The 20,494-nt window shown below is 40.0% G+C and overlaps 2 protein-coding genes across 2 annotated transcripts; one reads left to right on the top strand and one right to left on the bottom strand.

The window, feature by feature from the left end:
• The first annotated feature begins 6,794 nt into the window (after positions 1 to 6,794).
• On the top strand, positions 6,795 to 7,769 carry LOC110697463. Its single transcript, XM_021874829.1, has one exon. It carries the CDS (start codon positions 6,795 to 6,797, stop codon positions 7,767 to 7,769), a length of 975 nt encoding a protein of 324 aa, XP_021730521.1.
• Positions 7,770 to 14,959: 7,190 nt separating this feature from the next.
• Positions 14,960 to 19,429, bottom strand: LOC110697483 (vesicle-associated membrane protein 727-like). Its single transcript, XM_021874854.1, has 6 exons — positions 19,256 to 19,429; positions 18,600 to 18,814; positions 18,308 to 18,509; positions 18,075 to 18,195; positions 15,508 to 15,570; positions 14,960 to 15,420 (listed from the first exon to the last, which is right to left on the bottom strand). Exons 2-6 carry the CDS (start codon positions 18,787 to 18,789, stop codon positions 15,277 to 15,279), a joined length of 720 nt encoding a protein of 239 aa, XP_021730546.1. The 5' UTR covers positions 18,790 to 18,814; positions 19,256 to 19,429; the 3' UTR covers positions 14,960 to 15,276.
• Between the last annotated feature and the right edge of the window lie 1,065 nt (positions 19,430 to 20,494).

Genomic DNA, 20,494 nt, shown 5'->3' on the forward strand with positions numbered 1-20,494 from the left:
TTTTCCATGACTTCCCAGAAGACTGATCTAGGCGTATCACATGTGGCGGAGGATGCAAGTTTGGATAGTGCATCCGCCTGATTATTCTCGGATCTGGGTACTTGACTTAGGTTGAATTCATCAAATGCCCCAGCCTCCTCTTTGACCGCTTGCAGATACATAATCATCACCGGATGGGTGGCCTCGTAGTCACCGTTGTACTGGCTAACGATGAGTTGGGAATCTGAGCAGGCATCAACTTTCCTTGCCCCGACCGCCTTACACATGCGGATACCGGCTAGCAGAGCCTCGTATTCAGCTTCATTATTCGAAGCTTGAAACTTGAATCGTAGAGCGTACTCGTATTTGTCCCCCTCCGGAGAGTGAATAATTACACCCGCTCCGCAACCATTCAGCGTAGAGCTCCCGTCTACATAAACCCTCCAAACTTCATCAGTTTTATCCGGCTGTATTGGCCTTGTCATTTCAACAATGAAGTCGGCAAACGCCTGACCCTTCACTGCTCGCCTGGGTTCGAAAGTGATTTCTAAGCTTTGGATTTCCACAGCCCATTTAATCATTCTTCCGGATGACTCTAAAGTGGTCATAGGCCTTTTGAGCGGCTGATCAGTGTAAACGGTCACCGGATGTGCTAAAAAATACGGTTTCAGCCGCTTGACTGCTTTGAACAAAGCCAGACCGAATTTTTCGATCATGGGATAACGAAGTTCAGCATTCCGGAGGACATGGCTTATAAAGTATACCGGGAGCTGATTACCGTCTCTCTCAGCAAGGAGGACGGCGCTCAAGGAGTGATCCGAGACGGCCAAGTACATGTAGAGAGCCTCCTGGGTAGGGGACTCACCAATCTTGGCAAAGAATGCAGGTGTTGCTTCAGCCGTTGAAATGCCGCCTCAGCCTCTTCACCCCATTCAAACCTTGACCTCTTTTTGATTGCTTGAAAGAAATACAGGCACTTGTCACCTGACCGGCTGAGGAATCTCCCTAGTGCCGCCAGGCAACCGGTAAGCTTTTGAGCCTCCCTGACGGTACGTGGCGACTGCATGTCAATCATCGCCTGTACTTTGTCCGGATTGGCTTCTATGCCCCTCTGATCAATCAAAAATCCAAGAAACTTCCCGGACTCAACTCCAAAGACGCATTTTTTAGGATTTAACATGACTTTATGCCGTCTGAGGGTGGTGAGAGTTTCTCGGAGGTCGGCTAGATGATTCGCCTGCAGCTTTGATTTGACAATCATGTCATCAATGTACACCTCCACGTTCCTTCCAATCTGATCATAAAAGACCGAGTTCATCATTCGCTGGAAAGTAGCAGGCGCATTCTTCAACCCAAACGGCATCACCTTGTAGCAATATAGCCCTTGATCTGTGACGAAAGCCGTCTTCTCTTGGTCTTTCTTCCACAAGGGTATCTGATGGAATCCGGAATAGGCGTCCATGAAACTTATCAGGGCATGGCCGGCTGTAGAGTCTACCAAATGATCTATCTTTGGAAGCGGGTAGCTATCCTTTGGACAAGCCCTGTTGAGGTCCGTGTAATCTACACACATCCGCCGGGTTCCATTCGGCTTTTTCACAAGGACGACATTGGCTACCCAATCCGGGTAGTAACATTGCCGGATGAATCCAGCATCCAAGAGTTTCTTGACCTCGGTTGCTGCCGCCTGGGACCTTTCCTCGCCATGGTTCCGTTTCTTTTGCCTGACCGGCTTCTTCTTAGGATCCACAGCGAGTCTATGTACAGCAAGATCCGGACTTACACCCGGCATCTCTTCTACTTCAAAGGCAAACACATCTTTGAACTCCTTCAGCAAAAGGAGCAAACCTGATCCCAAACTTTCAAACGCAGCCGTTCCAACCTTGACGGTTCTGTCTGGCCGGCTGTCTTCAAGGACCATCAATTATTTCTCCAGCCGGCTGAGGGCGAAGGACGTTTGTCCTCTCCCCGGACAGTGATTGCTATTGTTTCTCCTTCACAGGCGCCAGTTGGTCCGCCTTCCTCTTTTTACCGGCTGGCTTTGTAGCCGGTAAGCTTTGATCACAGTCGTCAAGTTCAACAATTTCTTTCTCTTGACCGCCTGTGTCAAGCGTTGGTTTGATGTCCGAGAGGTAACACTCTCTCGCCATCTTTTGGTCCCCACTCAAGGAACCGACTGTGCCATCATCCCTTTCAAACTTTATCAACATTAGAGATGGGATGATGACTGCCTTTGAGAGGTTAAGGGTTGGACGGCCAATAATCAGATTGTAGGCAGTCAGCTCTTCTACAACAAGAAACTTGACAACCATATGTCGGCCCTTACCCTTCTCTCCGAACCGGATGGGTAGATCAATCATGCCCACCGGATGTACTACTCCTCCCCCAAAACCTACAAGAGGGTATGAGGCCGGAAGCATGCTACTGGGCTTATACTTGAGTTTCTCCAAGCACCGGTAGCTGATGAGGTCGGATGAGCTCCCGGTATCAATCAAGATCCGGCCAACTCTTTGATTGGCGATTTTGCACTCGATGATTATGGGGTCATCATGAGGCCGCCTGACCTCGCCCCTATCTCTCTCGGAGATGTTAACTTCCGGAAATGAATATCCAGACGACTGGCCCTCATCCACCGAGTTGACCAGTTTCCGAATGTTGTCTTTTGTACCCCGGATGGTAGGCCCACCTCCCGCAAAGCCACCGGCTATGGTCAGGATGGTTTCCTCATCCGTATCCGATTGAGTAGCCGTCTTCTTTGGGGGCGGTCCTCTTGCTTGTTTAGGTGTACCCCTTGACTTGGAAAGATAAGATTTGAGAGCCCCCTCATCAGCGAGCCGGTCGAAGAGCCGCCTGAGGCTAAAGCAACCCTCAGTGTCGTGGCCAATTTCCTCGTGAAAAAGACAATATTTGCTCTTATCCCGGGCGCTTAGAGGACTCTTCATAGGAGACGGTTTTTCAAGATTCAACCGGTCCTTTACTTCATTGAGAATGGAGGCACAGTCCTTGTTGAACTCGTACTTTGGCACATACGGATCCGACCTCTTCCTTTTCTGGAAAGGTTGTCCGGATGAGTCTGCCGCCCATACCCCCTTTCTCTTGTCTTCCTTTTTGGCCGACTGGGTAGGCCGATTCTCTTTTTTATCGGATCTTTTGTAATCCGTTGGAAGTTTAACAGCACACAATTCCACTGCCTGAATGTAGGCCTCCGCCTTCATGAGTGCCTCGTGAAGAGTGGAGACCCTCTTCCTAACCAAGTCAAACTTAAAAGTTGATCCATCTTTTAAGCCTTTGAAGAAATCAGTATAGGCAACGTCATCAGACAATCCATGGATTTGGATCCTCATCAGGTTAAACCGCCTGACATATGACCGGAGCCCCTCTTTGTCTCCCTGTTGTATTGCCCCTAGATCAAGGCTTGTTTTCTTGGCAGGGATGTTCATAGAAAAGTTGGACGTAAACCAGTAGGCCAAGGTCCTGAAATTATTGATGCATCCGGCTGGGAGGTTACCAAACCAACGTTGAGCAATCCCTTTCAACGTAGCCGGGAAGCACCGGCACCATGCGGCATCATCCAAACCCTGCAAATACATCAGGTTGGTGTATGCCATAAGGTGATCTTCCGGGTTGGTGGTACCGTCGTAGGCGCCTACCAACACGTTTTTGATTTTAGACGGCTGGGTCATCTCGGTGATTTCTCTGGAGAACGCCGTTGGCTGTTCCCCAAGGTTGAGCAGTCGGAGCTGCCAGTCCATAGGCTGGACGGGCGACTGATGCTGCCCCCCGAAAATACCTGCCTGTGCATAGGGGGATCCAAAGGGCGTATACGGTGTTCCATGCACTGCCGGTTGGATCATATGGGGGCCGGATCGAGCGGAAACCTCGCTCGTCCGGCTGTCATTGTTTTTCGAGTGCCTTCCTGAGGTGGCATTGAAGCTGTCTCGAAAGGTCGATGTTGATGCCGACTCGGATCGCTGAGTCTTTTTATCTTGGATGAGCGTCCGGGCATCAGAATAGACTTTCTTGGTTCCATCCGGCTGAATGTGCCGGACGGGCTTTCTGACTCCATCTATAGGAGTGTGCATCTTTGAGAAATCAAAGAGCCTAGCTGGCATGTCTGACTTCGGATGTGGGGTAGATGCTCTACCCTTTACTGTTTTGGCTGTCTTTTTACCGTGACGCCTTTCTTCCGCCTGACCCTTACGGGGGCCGGCTGTGTAGTCCAGAAGGCCTTTGATCTCTCCTTTGAAGCTCATCATCATATTCATGAGCTCATCTCTGGAGACTGGGGAGTCTCCAGCGGTAGAGGTTAACCCAAGCGGCCCCCTAGTTGGCTTGCTAGGAGCCGCCTGGTTCCCTTCCCGTTCTCTCTTATCTTTGGAACGGGTGTTCTTGGTCCTCAAAGAGCCATCCGCAGCAGTGTAGGCTTCCAAGTCATAGTTATCGGCTGTATCTTGGTCCGAATGGACCTCAACCTCCCCAGTAGGCAGATTGCCTTTACCAGGTAGTATAGGCTCAGATGTCATCTAGAAAGTACTCTCCCCACAGACGGCGCCAGATGTTTGGGGGTTTTCTATGTGTCCTTCGGGAGAGTTACAATTTCCTAGCAGACTTCCTTCTTACGCCTGTACCTGCACCTAGCAGACTTCCTTCTTACGCCTGTACCTGCACAAGTAACGGAGACTCCGGATGGGGGGTGGGAGTTCCGCCTCCGAAGATTAAGTTAGTATCTTTTCGAAGTGGAAAAAGAACATTAAAAGCTTCTCGGTTCGAGAGCGTTTCAGTAGGTTTGGGCTTTGTTTGGTTTTTTTTTTGTGGTTGCAATTGATGTATGTGTGTCATAAATGAGGTCTACCCTTACTATTTATAGTAAGGGAGAACTGTACCTCAATTAGGGTATAAGGGACACGTGTCTGCAAAGGAATTGGGCCTTTGCAGACCGCTGAAAGATTGACACGTGTCAAGCCTTTATTGGGCCACGTGTCTTAGGGTATTTTCACCCTAAACACAAATCCTATCCAAAATTAACAAATTTGAAATTTCATTTTATCCCAAAATAAAATCTGATTTTAGTTTGAAAATATTTAAAAAATATATTATTTTTTTTATCCCAAAAAAAATCTGATTTTATTTACTACTTTTGTTGGGTTTTGTGTATATTTGTTAGCTTATTTTTAGTTGGTTTTATTATCTTAGTCGAGTGTTTTAGTCTATTTTGGTGTAATTTGGTTTAGTTTCGATGATTCGATGCTTTTATGGGTAGTTTCGTTCTTTTTTATGTATTTCAGGATTAACGGAGCTAATTTGGATATTTTACGAAGTCACGAAGCTAAACCGAGTCCCACAAATCTTCACGAGGCTTGTTGATTGAAAAACGAGCTATTTAGGGACTTTTGAAGTGAGGCACGCCCATGCCTAGAAGAGGCACGTCCGTGCCTCAAAGTCAGTTTACACAGCTATGAGTTTCGACATTAGGCACGTCCGTGCCTAGCAGGGGCACGTCCGTGCCCAAGACTGCAGATCTACACTCGGAAAGAGGCACGTCCATGCCCAGCACAGGCACGTCCGTGCCTGGAAGTCAGAAGACAAGGTTTTGAGCACTCGATCAGAGGCACGTCCGTGCCTCCTGGAAGGATTATGCGCCAAAATATTTATATGTTTTCTTATCTTTCTAGGGTTATAAATACACTAAGTATTGTATTATTTCATCATTAAGTTTTAGTCTCTAGTTTTACATTGTTAAAAACCTAGTTCTCTCCATTAATTTGTTGCTTTTGTAATTCAAGATTCAAGATTTCTACTTTCCGTTTTCCATTCAATTCAAGATTCGGTATTTTCTTTTCATATTTAATTTTCTTAATTATGTTTTCCTTAATTATTTTTGTTATTGTTTATTTCATTATGAGTGAGTAGTTTCTTTATTCCAAGATCTAGGGTAGCCCAATTATGACTGATGCATGAATTAATTCTTTAAGTTCTCTAATGACTTTTGCAATTTCTTATGCTAAATTGATTGTGATTATGCAAATACTAGATTAGAGATAATTAGTATTGTTATTATTCCATTGTTTCTATCACAACGAGAGTTGGGTTTAAACGGAATTGCGTAGATCAATTTAGGGTTTGAGATTCAACATGAGAATAGTTGGGTTGATAATTGGGAAGTTAGAGTAATGTGTTTAATGTCTCTAATTTGCATGATACCATGAGAATAGGCTTGAGTGTATGTTAGGGAAGCCATTGATACTCGAGAGAGGTCTTTGGTATTGATTAGGGTTTACTTTTCCCCATTCGATTGGAATCGTATGTTAGGGGTAGAAATATAATTGCATCGATCGTAATTGTGGTGATACTTAATCTTTGATGTTTTAATTATTTGATTTATCATACTCGTTCAATTTGTTCTAGTTTTCCATATTTTAGTTTATAGTTTATTCCACCATTGTGGATTCTTGCTTAGTAATAACTTGAGTCTAGATAATTTTAGGTGAACCATAGTCTCTGTGGGATCGACCCTGACTTACCCTACTACATAGTTAGGAGGATTAGTTAGGTTATTTTTGTTAGGTGTGCGATCTCCTATCAAATTTTAGCGCCGTTGCCGGGGACTAACGGTTTCATTAGATTATTTGTGATTCATTTTTGCTATGCTTATTTCGTTGCTTCGGCTATTCTCTCTTGTGTTTTTGATACTCTTTCTCTAGTTTTCTTGTTGCATGCCCACACGACGCTCAAGTTCAGAAGATCTTGAACCATTTGACTCTGAGATCAAGGCAACTATAAGAAGAAGGAGAACAAGAAATCGACGTAGGATAAACATGGTAGACCAAGGAACGAAATCCCTTTTGGAGTACGGTATCCCTGATACGACAACCGGACTCCTTTCTAGCATTGTCAGGCCACCTGTCACTGCTCAGCACTTCGAATTGAAACCACATTTCATTCAATTCATCTCTAATGATTCATTTGCAGGCACACCACATGATTGCCCAGTAAGTCATATTAATAGTTTTCTGGAGAAATGTGACACAATGAAAATGAATGGTGTAACAGATGATGCTATAAGACTTCGCCTTTTCCCCTTCTCATTGCGGGATAGGGCAAGGGAGTGGTTGAGAGATGAAGGCATTAGCTCGTTCGATACATGGGACAAGCTAGTGAAGGCCTTCTTAGTGAAGTTTTTGGGACAAGAGAAGACTGCTAGGTTGAGGAATGAGTTATCCACCTTTAGACAGTCAGATGACAAGTCTCTCTATGAGGCTTGGAGAAGGTTTAAGAGGCTACAGAGACAATGCCCTCATCATGGCATTCCAAAGTGGATATTAATGCAAACCTTCTATAATGGCATGACTCATGAGTTCCGAATCTATATTGATGTTGCGTCAAGAGGCTCTCTCTTGACAAAGAACCCAACTGAAGCAAAGGAGCTTGTAGAGAAGATGGCGGCCAATGACAATTATCATCCAGGAGGCCGACATACTGTGAAAAAAGGAGGTAAACTTGATGTAGATGCCTTGACTATGCTAACCAGTTCTGTGCAGGCACTAACAAGCAGGTTTGATAAGTTCCAAGCTGGAACTTCTACTAGCCCACTGGAGGTTTGTCAATTGTGCAATGTGCAGGGCCACATCGCACCTGATTACCCGCAGAACATGAGTGAGATGTCTATTGAACAAGCCAATGCTTTATACTCCTCAAATCCCAAAAATCCTTTTGATCCCTACTCTAATTCTTACAACAAAGGTTGGAAACAACATCCCAACTTCTCTTATAAGAACACCCAAGCACAATAGAATCCACCATCACAACCATCCCTACCCAACAACTACAACTCACCACCCGGTTTCCAACAAAGACCACCTATGAACCAACAACCAACGCAACTACTTCCCAAAAATCTAGCCTTGAGTTAATGATGGAGAGCTTTATTGCCGCAACCAATAGTGCCATCCAACAACAAAGTAGCTCTATCCAACAACAAGGTAACTCCATCCAACAGTTGCAAGCCCAGAGTAAGCTCATGGAAACCCAAATAAGTCAACTTTCACGACAAGTGAGTCGCCTATCAACTCTTCATGATCAAGCAAAGGTCCAGAAAGAACAATGCAATGCAGTTTTCTTGAGAAGAGATGAACCATCTCTGAGGCAAATAGGTGAGAAGGTGTGCAGTGTGGAGTCTAGGAAGAATGAAAGGGGAAAAGATGTCCAAGGCCCCAAATATGTTGCTCCACCGACTTATGAGGAACCAATGCCTTTCCCGCAAAGTTTGTCAAAAGCCGTACTCGATAGACATTTTGGGAAATATTGCGAAGCCCTTGAGAAGGTACACGCTTCTACTCCCTTTCCCGATCTTTTAATTCAAATGCCTCAATTTGCAAATTTTGTGAAGAATATTAAAGATCAACATGAGGATAAGGAAGTAGTAAATAAGAAAGGCCCTACTCTCTTATATGATAACCTACCACCTAAGCTGCATGATCCGGGTAGTTTCACTACTCCCTGCACGATAAACGAAAAAAATTTCGACAGGGTTTTGTGCGATTTAGGTGCTAGTGTTAACTTAATGCCCTATTCATTATATGGGAGTTTAGGCTTGCAAGGACTTAAACCTTCCCCTATTTCTCTTCAATTGGCTGATAGGACCTCTAGACTCCCTAAGGGTGTGGTTGAAGATGTATTAGTTAAGGTTGGTGAACTTGTTTTTCCTGTTGATTTTGTTGTTATGGACAAAAAAGAAGACCATAAGATCCTGATTATATTTGGTCGTCCATTCCTTGCCACAAGTCAAGCTTTAATAGATGTTCCTAAAGGACAAGTGACCATTAGGGCCCAGGATAAACAAGTCATGTTCAAGCTCTTTGATGAACATAATTCTATATTTAATGGTGGTACTTGCTTAAGAATCGATGCTACTAACCCCTTGGTTGATAAGTATGTATTTGATAGAATGTTCGTGAGAAGCAAGGACAAAATTCCACCCGATGATGTATTTGGCCACATGAAGGTAAGTTCGGATAAAAGGCATGTAAATTATAAAATGAAGGAGTCACTTGGAAGCAGATATTTTCATGGGCAACATCGCGGAGTTCCTTCTTCGTGTGGTGACCCAGGCTGAGTATTACTACGGTCAAGCTAAAGACCTTATAAACAAGCACTAAATGGGAGGCAACCCATTTCTCGATCCTCTACTTTTCTTTTATTCCTATTTTTATTTTTATTTTTGATTCTAGATGTGGTTATTAGTGTTCTAATTTTTATTATTTTCTCTATCTAAATAGGTGAAAAGAGCAAATTGTACGAAGAAGGAGTCCACGAAATAAGGCACGCCCGTGCTTCCAACCTAGCTCCGACCCGAGGTGTGGTTTTCCCCCTCCCGATCAGTAGATCTGTTTCCCTCTCCCCTTGTCCATTTACACTGTTTTATACATACATTGAGGACAATGTATGGTTTAGCTTGGGGGAGGAATCACTTTTCACCATGTATATATTAGTTTTTCTTTAGTTTTTGGTTAGTTTCTTTCCTTTTAGTGTTGTTGATATTCCATTACATACCTATGCTTCTATGATAATGATCATATATGTGTGCTTTGCGAAAAGAGTTTTCGAAAACCCATTTACCAATTTGCTTGGAATTGAGTTGGTTTTGTGGCCAGGATGGTCTCCCCGCTCTACTTATGTGAATAGTTTGTGTACCCGGTGAGATTTTTGAGCCATATTTGACTTATTTCACTCTATCTCAGTCGTGTTTCTTCATGTGTGATTAGTTGTCCTTCATATATTTGAATTCTTGGTCTTGTTCTTTAACTGTTTGAGACTTGAATGATGCATGTTGCGAAAAAATGATTGAAATTTTCTTTGTAGAAAATAGAGCCTCCACATTCTAGGCCTACATATTTTTTTTTCGTTCACCCGTAGGTTGAGCCAATTTGAGCCGTGTTTTCCCCCCTTCTTGATACCCTACGTCTAAAGCCATAGAGCTATTTTCCTAGGTTTATTTTGAAGGAGCATTACACTTGTTAAAGCCCTATGAGTTATAAATGAAAAAAAAAATGATTGAAAAAAAAGAGAAAAGAGAAAGAAGGGAATTGATTTTTTAGAAAGAAGGAAGGAAGAAGAGAAAAGAAAAGAGAAACAAAAGGGGGGGGGTGTTGAACTTGCATACACCCTTACCTCGAATTAAAGAGTTTAAAGTCTTCCTAAATCCTAATTTTCTATGAATCTCTTTCTTTTTGCAAAAGAAAAAAAAATGAATGAAAAAAAAGAGAGAAAAAGAAAAGAAAAAAAGAGAAGGAAAAATAAAGAAATAAGGGGCTATGCTTATTTTGTATGAAGTTGGAGGAAATAAGGTTGGTTTGAACCCGACATTTGAATGTGTAGTGGGATTAGGATTTGTTATATATTGAGCACCACATTCCCAAATAACGTCGTCCAATCCTTGTTTACCAAGCTTACCCTTTATGGATTTCATGATTTTCGTAATTGCATCAATCATTAGAAGTGGAGAAAGTCACATTGCAAGCCTAAAGAGGACAATTCATGTGAAGTTGACATGCATTCTATGCTTAGGTTGAGTGATATCGTATTTCACCCCGTAAACACATGAGCGTTATTTGTTTTTTATTTTTCACAACTAAAGTGAGAGCTATTCATGTTTGTGTGAGTTGGTATGGGGAGATGTGTGGTAAGATATTTGTCGATTCCAAGTTTAAGAGGTTTATGGTGGTTTTATGCATATTAACTCTAATTTTTGTTTTCCTCGTGATTTCAAATTGATGGCACATTATGATGGTTTGAGAAGTTGTCTTTTTCCTCCCTTGTGATTCATGGTTAAATGCTTGAGGACAAGCATTAGTTTAGCTTGGGGGAGTTTGATAAGTCGTGTTTTGTGTATATTTGTTAGCTTATTTTTAGTTGGTTTTATTAGCTTAGTCGAGTGTTTTAGTCTATTTTGGTGTAATTTGGTTTAGTTTCGATGATTCGATACTTTTATGGGTAGTTTCGTTATTTTTGATGTATTTCAGGATTAACGGAGCAAATTTGGATATTTTACGAAGTCACGAAGCTAAACCGAGTCCCACAAACCTTCATGAGGCTTGTTGATTGAAGAACGAGCTATTTAGGGACTTTTGAAGTGAGGCACGCCCATGCCTAGAAGAGGCACGTCCGTGCCTCAAAGTCAGTTTACACAGCTATGAGTTTCGACATTAGGCACGTCCGTGCCTAGCAGGGGCACGTCCGTGCCCAAGACTGCAGATATACACTCGGCAAGAGGCACGTCCATGCCCAGCACAGGCACGTCCGTGCCTGGAAGTCAGAAGACAAGGTTTTGAGCACTCGATCAGAGGCACGTCCGTGCCTCTTGTAGGCATGTCCGTGCCTCCTGGAAGGATTATGCGCCAAAATATTTATATGTTTTCTTATCTTTCTAGGGTTATAAATACACTAAGTATTGTATTATTTCATCATTAAGTTTTAGTCTCTAGTTTTACATTGTTAAAAACCTAGTTCTCTCCATTAATTTGCTTTGCTTTTGTAATTCAAGATTCAAGATTTCTACTTTCCGTTTTCCATTCAATTCAAGATTCGGTATTTTCTTTTCATCTTTAATTTTCTTAATTATGTTTTCCTTAATTATTTTTGTTATTGTTTATTTCATTATGAGTGAGTAGTTTCTTTATTCCAAGATCTAGGGTAGCCCAATTATGACTGATGCATGAATTAATTCTTTAAATTCTCTAATGACTTTTGCAATTTCTTATGCTAAATTGATTGTGATTATGCAAATACTAGATTAGAGATAATTAGTATTGTTATTATTCCATTGTTTCTATCACAACGAGAGTTGGGTTTAAACGGAATTGCGTAGATCAATTTAGGGTTTGAGATTCAACATGAGAATAGTTGGGTTGATAATTGGGAAGTTAGAGTAATGTGTTTAATGTCTCTAATTTGCATGATACCATGAGAATAGGCTTGATTGTATGTTAGGGAAGCCATTGATACTCGAGAGAGGTCTTTGGTATTGATTAGGGTTTACTTTTCCCCATTCGATTGGAATCGTATGTTAGGGGTAGAAATATAATTGCATCGATCGTAATTGTGGTGATACTTGATCTTGGATGTTTTATTTATTTGATTTATCATACTCGTTCAATTTGTTCTAGTTTTCCATATTTTAGTTTATAGTTTATTCCACCATTGTTGATTCTTGCTTAGTAATAACTTGATTCTAGATAATTTTAGGTGAACCATAGTCTCTGTGGGATCGACCCTGACTTACCCTACTACATAGTTAGGAGGATTAGTTAGGTTATTTTTGTTAGGTGTGCGACCGCCTATCGCCGCACCATCGCCAACCACCTTGGTTGGCTAGCCGGTGGCTGGGCGCTTCCCAACACCCACTAACGTAAGGTAGTAGCGGTAGCAGCATCAGTTGTAGTTGCCAGCCACGGTGGCTCGCTACTTCTCAACAGCCACTGCCGCAAGGACAACAACGAATAGCAGCAACGTGCAACGCTAGCACGACTGCTGCCCAACCATCTCGGACCACCTGCCCTCCCTTCCCTCCCTCTTGGACTTACGCCGGTCGGCAGCCACGGCTAGCCACCCAGCCGTGGCTGCCGACCACTTAATAATTTTTTTTGTTTTTAATTTAATTAAAACAACTTTTGTAAAATTAAATTAAATTAGTCCTAAATTAAAATTAAATCACTTTTCAATTTTAAAATTAGGGTTCCTTATGAAATTTAATCCCAATTAATTTAACACGTAAATAATTCATTGATCATGTAAAATTCATAATTTATACATAAAACCAATGCTATTAAATTCATAAAACATAGTTAAATCAAAATCGAACAAAACAAGCCCATAACATCATATTTTTAGACTTATTAGGTTTGAATTTTTTGAATAAATCAGGATTAGGGTTTGAAATTTTCGAACAATCTAGGGCAAATTCGGTCCTCTTTATGGCTATTTTGAGCAAATTAAATCACTTTAATCAATTCTAAGAGTTAAATCATATTTAATATAATAATTGAACCACAATTAAATTAATTCTCCCTCTTGATTGATTATAAAATTATGAACATGGACTTTAAATAATCGTATTATTATAATCAAGCGTGTTCATGCAAGAACCTGGCTTTGATACCACTTTAGAGATTTAGGTACTTTAAGCGGAATTTCATGAATCATATTCATACGCACCTAAAACAAGATCGCATGCATAGCACACAAAAATCACGTAATTATACCTTTGAAGCGTGATTTCCACGTAGCAAGTTGATTGACAATTAGGAAGAGAATAGAGCCCCAAGCGCTGCTCCTCTACTTAATCCATGGGATTTGAACGAGCCGTCCACCAATACTTAGATTGGTCAAGTGAAGGGGAAAACCACGATCACCACCTTTATGGGCAACCGACCACCACCACGAACCCCACCACCACCGCACACACACACCGGCGCAAAGGAGGGGAGAGAGCTGTGAGAGAGAGGGAAGGAGTTTAAGAGGGTTGGGTCTCGTGTTTTCTTACTCGGGTTTGATCAACGATAAAACTGTTCTACCCAAAACCCTAGGCACCTAATCTATTTATAATCTTATTATGACTAGACTAGGTTAGAAAGCCCAAAACCCTCCAAACCAATCCCCATGGCCAACCACATAGAGAGATGAGGCCCATCATGGGCCTCTTCCTCTTATGCTCAATCTAGGCCCTTTGTGTGATCTTATAGGATCCGTTTAATTGGGCTTTGGCCTATTTTACTAGCCCAAAGATTGTTAGTACCTCTAGTTTTGATATAACAATGACCCAAAGAACGAACTATATTATTTCCATAATTTGATCAATTATATATCTACTAATTGCACTTAACGAAGACATAAATCTTTCATGAACACATAAGAAAATTTTTCTAAAAAGTTTGTAAATAGGTCATTACTTAAAGTCTTGAATTGGGATAATATTTGATGGATTTTGGAATAACATATACGATTTCATCCACTTCTTATACAAAATGAATAGTGAAATTCTATTAAACGTGGCTATAGTAAAAGGTGTATGCACTAATTTATGTTGTGGGGCTTAGTCTTCCACCATTTCATCTATCATTATTTCCTGTAAGCCACCTCTTCTTCTTCTGGTTTTTCATTGACTTGTTCTTTCATCTCCATTATGCAATTTTGTCAACTTAGACTTCATGATCTAAGACTTAGACTCCTTTGCATCCTAGGGTTCTTAGTTATTTGGTTGACTGTATTTACAAAAGAGAAAAATACTTAAAATCCTTTTTCCCCTTACTCATTGTTTGGTTCCCTCTTTTTTCAGACCCTTCGTCCTTTATCCCTGAGTTAAACCCAAAATGACTCCGCTTTCATCTACAATACAACCACACTCCATCACTTGCAATTCATTTTACAATCACCAGCAACCACTTCATCACTACCACTTGTCTAATCACTTCCCACTCCGTCATAACAATTGATCAGCCACCACCATTACCGTTACTTACCGAAATAAGGTTTGACATGTTGGAGGTATTGCCGATAAACATGAAAATTGCTATACAATTGTGCATATTGTTACACATTCTTGGTCTTCTTAATTGGTACTCAATACTCATCGAGTGGTGGTGCATCAGCACTTTCTTAAACTCAATGATCGAACATTAAAAATCCATAGTAACGAATGTGAGATGAGGACATTGGTAATGTTGTTGATCTAAAATGTGTGGATGTTGAGAAGTGCACCTTGGTGTAGCTGCATAGTCATGGTAGCAGGTTGTCTTATGCATATTGTTACGCATGCATAGTCATGGAAGGGAGGAAAAAGAGGTTGTTTCCCTAACATTTTATTCCCTGTTCAAACTAACGTAACAAGTTCCCCTTCTTCATTTCTTTCCCTCTTTACCATTTCTTATCCATTCCTTTTCCTAGAATGAAAACCAAACAGCTCCTCAGAATTATGACACATAAAAGATAATATGAGTAAATTGCTCATCCTTCTCTTTTGTAAATTTATTCAAGTTTTGCTACCAAGGAGATTACAAATAAAAATACCCAACACTTCAGATAGTAACGTCTTCAAAAAACTTACGGTAAACATCAGAACAATACATTTCAGCAGTCAACACATTACTTCATTTACAGAATACACAAGTTCATGACCCCTTTCTTTAATAGATTTTTCTTTAAGTTTTGTACAAGGAGAGAAAAAAGGTCAAATAAGGTAACTACAAGTCTGCAGCTGTGGAGTTTAGGATCCAGTCTTGATTTGCTCCCCCAAATAGTCAAGTATCAACATTTGAACCCTCGGCAGGCTACTATCCACACTATGAGGATGAAGGCAATGATGGAACCTCCAACTATTAATTTCAGTTGAACATTCTGAAACCACATCTTCCGCCGCAACTGCCTGCCCTGCCTCTGGAAGCTATCAGCCTGTTTTGCAGACAAGCACATGGTCAGAGAGAGTTTTACATCAACAAAAATTAAGATCAAGACAATCATTAGAATTTTTAAACATACTTGAAACTGAAGATTTTCGGTCTTATCCACAAGGAGTTCAATCTTCTCCCCACGATCCAGAACCTACAGGATCAAAAAGAAATAAAATGATGAAATATCAAGGAGACGATGATAATCCATGCCACTCCACTAGTCCACTCCCTCTGAGAGAAAGAAAGATGTGTAATGGGAGTCCTGGGATGGGGGAAATCAGCAAAGTAGGCTAGGTAGAGCAGAAAGTATGCAGAGTGTGCATATAGTACAGTAGTACTCAATACATTGTCTAAACAGAGGGAAGTCATAGTATCATAGCATGAATTTTAAAAAATCAAGAAATAGTTCATAAACTCAAAATTATAAAATGGAAGACATCTTTATGCAATCATCAACCATAAGTCAGTCATAGCATTTTTGTGATCAGTACAATTTAATAACTTGTATTTCGTTACCTTGTTTTATTTTTTTCCTAAATTCACAGAGATCAACTTCCAGATTTTTGCATAATTTTATGTTGCCCAATGACAGCATAAGATAACAAAACTCCAGCTTCACCTAATCGTGATTCTCTGTCATCGTGTAAAAGCAGTTACAACAGAGTGCAGGTAGGCTACTGCAATTTTGCAAATGTAGGTAGGCTACTGCTTATCTTCCAGAAGCTTGATAAAAAATCTAATGGGAGAATCACTACATGGGGCAAATTGCAAATGTAGGTAGGATACTGCTTAGCTTCAATTGTTGATGCGAATCACCTTAATATTTATATCACCTAGAACACTAACACTATTTTTGCAGAATAGAGGTCACATCAACACATTGAAAAAAGTCAGAGAACCAATAAGTCAAGAAACTTGGAAATTCCTGACGTGCATGAAGTCCCAGTTTACCATATGGATTGAGCAAATAGATACTACAACCCATATTGTCAATGATTGCCCACCTTCTAGATTTGATTTGTCCCATTTTATTTCCACTTTGGTCAATTCATATTGTTTTTCCTAGACCAAATATGTACAGGCTCGACTAGAGCTTGATCATAGTGAGTTCAAGAAGCTTAACTTGGGGTTTGCAACTTACATAATCAATAACCCCACTCAGCCCAAGTTTGATAGACTAGTCCAAGATTATTTGATCAACGCCTAAAACAACATAGCTTAAATCAGGCATAAAGTAGTAAAAATTAATGCCCAAATGAAGTCACATAGACATTGTTTGAAAAACTAATCCTAACTTCCTCCACATTCTGCCTAGTCAATGTTGGACTCTAAGGGGGCGTTTGGTATAGATATTGGAAATGGAGAGGAAAGGAAACAAATAAGAGTGAGGAAAGGAATTATTTAACATTTATCTTTCCATTTGTTTGGTTTAACCATGGAAAGGAATCACTTAACCATAGCTTCTTTTCTTTTTGTTTGAGGAAGGTAAGGGTAATTGTTACTTAAGGTTTTAGAGAGGTTACAAATAGTGGAAACCATTACCCTTAGGTAATGGTAATTGTTATCTAAACCTTCTAACCAAACACTTAGTAATGGTAATGGTTTAATTGAATCCATTCCCACCCCAAAAAATACTCTAACCAAACATGCTCTAAGTCTCTAACACAAGTAACTTATTTTTAGTATCTTGCTATTCTGTCAAAGAAATTTTTGCTGGTGAGACATTTAGCTGGTGTAATTGGAGAAAACCTGAAGACGGTGACTAGCTTGTTGGAAAAAGAGCAAAGACGCAGAGAACTAGGATCACCATTGTTAAGAAACTAGTGCCGCAAAGTTGAAGCTTTAAAAATAATGTTGAAGGGGTTCAAAGACTATTTGGCAAGTCGGTGAGGAATAAAAGAGAATTTTTGGGGTTTACAATTATCTGGTTTAAGAACATAGAAAAATAATGGAGGGTTAGTATGCCCATTTATCACTAAAGTAATATTTGGTTGAGAATAAGATTCAATTTCTCTGTTAATGGGTAATCTTCTACCATTGATATAGTATATGAGTTCTTTCAAGCATTTTTTATGGGAAGATATTTAAGTTTTGGGATTTAGGGAAGGATAGAGCGAGAAAAGATAACGTGTAAAATGGAAGAACCAATTTTGGGAATGGATTGGGAATATTATATAATGTAATTGGAGCACTTTTTTATGGATCAATGGTTATTTAAAATCACTCAAAAATGTTAGATTTTATAAGCCCCCTTAACCTATGTTATTCAACATGTGGGACTCTAACTCTCTGAGTCACACAACAACTTTAAATGTTTGTTGAAAAACTTTATAGAAAATACTTAAAACTTAGAAATCTCTAGCTTGCTTACAAGCTCTCTAATCAAGCCAAGGATAACTTCAGTTTGGCTCGTTAAGATCTCAAGCCGAACTTGAACTACGCCAAGCTCAAGTAGTTCACAAGTCATAGCAACCAGAGTAATAGGCTTATTCATATATCAACTGAAAAACTAACAATCCTAAGTTAGAGACCATGAAAACTAATTATTCGAAGAAGGGTAGTACCATGTATTTCGACTTCAAATGCATTCAATTAAATATTTTAAAAAGGAAGAGGAAAAAAAACCATGATGTAACCAAAGTGTAAAGTATCTACCTTCTCAATATTATCCATCATTATTCCTTTGACCTCTGAAATTTGAGCCTTCACCTTGGAAAGCCTACTCATTTCCTCAGGATGGTTCATGCAATATTGCATGTGCTCCTTAAGCCTAGGCCTGCATACAAAGAAAATAATGGTTACAAAGAGCCACTACCAACTACCATGCATTAAAATGAACCAGATGAAGCCAAGAAACAATAACACAAAAATGATAAGTCTATGCACACCCGAATTCCCTGTCAAGGTTGTAAGCAATACTGAAGCGATCTTCAAACAAATCATCATCAGAATCATTTTCATCAGCGAGAGGGTGAGCATCACCAGTTTTAATACTTCCAGCATACTTCTGTTTGAAATCATCCTTCACCCGCTCCAGGAAAACAAAAGGAAGACTCCTTCCAGCACCCTCATCGGCAACCACAAGAAACACTAAAACACATTCAACACATTCCAATTAACTTTCTCCAAGAATATATCAAACAAAAAGAACACGAATACACTTCTCAGGCAATATATTACCAAATTCATTGTCAATGAGAAAGTTGAATGTATGGCCATCACACGTGTAAGTGTACTTGTTGCCGGTTGAAGGCAATTTCTGCAAACATTGGACAGCTATGGTGCTAAAGTTCCCAGAATACGAAGTGTGTTCAGCTAGAACCACCGTTCCCTTCGCTACAAAGCTGTAAATCAATCCTTTCTGATTCATCTTCAAAATACAATCTCAACTGATTCTACACATACACAAAAAGTATCTAGATTCAGGATATCTGGGCAACCTATCATATAGATAAAAAATGATCATTTTTTTTTAAACAATCATTTAATTCAACACATCAAACAGAAAGATGCAAAAATTCTGCCATAGAATACTACAAAATCAATGATCAACATGAACAATTTCAATCAGCAACAAAAATTGACAGAATTATCAAAGTTGGCTCGAAAAATAACGATAACTTCTTCCGGCAAAAAAAAAAAAAAAAAAAAAAAAAATTGAATAGAAAAATTCTAGCAACAAAAATCGCCGGTTTCAATTGTTCATAACTTTAACAATTTACCAATAGTTTAATAATTCAACTTAGGAAAACCCTAAATTGACTACACGGTTAAATTTATGATAAACCCTAAAATGCGAAATTGATGTTCCATGATTTAAACAAAAAACATCTTACCTCAGAAGCTGCTTCAATGGAGCAGAGAAAGCTCACAAGCCGCTTCAATGGAGACCTCAGAGTATGCTTTAATGGCGATCTCAGAGTACGCTTCAATGGAGGAGAAAGAGGAGGAGGAATGAAGCGACTAAGCGTAAACGTGGAAAAGATCCAAAGAGGAAGAAACGAGGAACACGCAGTTTATGAATTTGTAATTTATGGGTAGATTTGTCATTTTATTTTTATAAGGGGTAGCTTTGTCATTTCATCTATTTTTTAAAAAAAACCAAAAAATCTAATATTATATAAATAAAGTAGGCATTTTAATGAAAATAATAAAGTAAAAATATAGAAAAAGATACATTTATTAATTCAATACTACGAGTATAAGAACTCCCAAAAAAATATACTAAAAATATGTAAATGATAAACGATTATAATAAAGTTTGATACCTACCATTATAAGATAAATTTTGATAGTATTTATGATAAGAAATACAAATTATTTGTTAATTATAATTAAATTAAAATTTATGATACCTACTGTTTCGGGGTTTTTTTATGTGTCCTGCGGGAGAGTTACAATTCCAAGAATGCCCTTCGACGCCTGTGCCTGCAAAATCACGAAGACTCCTGGGGGTAGGAGCTCCGCCTCCGACGATCAAGTTAGTAAAGATACGGGAGGTAGAATGCACGTAATGTAGAAGTTACTTCTCGCGTAATGGGATAATTCTGCAATTAATATTGCTCGGGGTAAGTGTTTTTCTTTTTGAGGAGTATTCAATGTGAACAACAAATGTTCCAGCCCTCCCATTAATGAGGGTCCTTCCACTATTTATAGTGGGGAAGGGATGGTTTCCCTTTTAGGGTTTAGAGGACACGTGTCAGCAGAGGATTGGAGCCCTGCTGACCAACGGCTGGATGCCACGTGTCACTAGGCCATTGGGCCACGTGTTTAGGGTATTTTTACCCCAAACATTTGCCCCTCACTGGTGCTGACGTGGCAGGGTGCCACGTGGCGCCGGTGAAAGGTTTTTTTTTTTTTTTTTTTTTTTTTTTTTTTTTTTACAACTCTTCAGATTCTTTTTGAAGGATGGAAAAGCAGAAGGCGAAGAGTCACGACTTTTCACCTTTTGGGACAAATTCTATAAATAGGAGAAGATGTCCCCCGAGCTCTCATTTACAAACTTTGCCAAATTTCTGAAAATTTGAGAGCAGCCGGCAATTTGAGAGTTGAGAGCATTCGGAGTTGAGATTCGT

The sequence above is a fragment of the Chenopodium quinoa genome, unplaced genomic scaffold (assembly GCF_001683475.1).
Source record: "Chenopodium quinoa cultivar QQ74 unplaced genomic scaffold, ASM168347v1, whole genome shotgun sequence".
In the NCBI taxonomy this organism is placed as follows: domain Eukaryota; kingdom Viridiplantae; phylum Streptophyta; class Magnoliopsida; order Caryophyllales; family Amaranthaceae; genus Chenopodium; species Chenopodium quinoa.

Bases quoted from the DNA above. Each gene is read 5' to 3' on its own strand.
- LOC110697483 (XM_021874854.1), bottom strand. From the start codon at position 18,789: ATGAATCAGAAAGGATTGATTTACAGCTTTGTAGCGAAGGGAACGGTG. The intron at 18,510-18,599 runs GTAATATATTGC...AATGTGTTTTAG, and splicing joins TCTCATTGACAATGAATTTG to TGTTTCTTGTGGTTGCCGAT. The intron at 15,571-18,074 runs GTAGATACTTTA...TTGATCCTGTAG, and splicing joins TGATGGATAATATTGAGAAG to GTTCTGGATCGTGGGGAGAA.
- LOC110697463 (XM_021874829.1), top strand. From the start codon at position 6,795: ATGGTAGACCAAGGAACGAAATCCCTTTTGGAGTACGGTATCCCTGAT.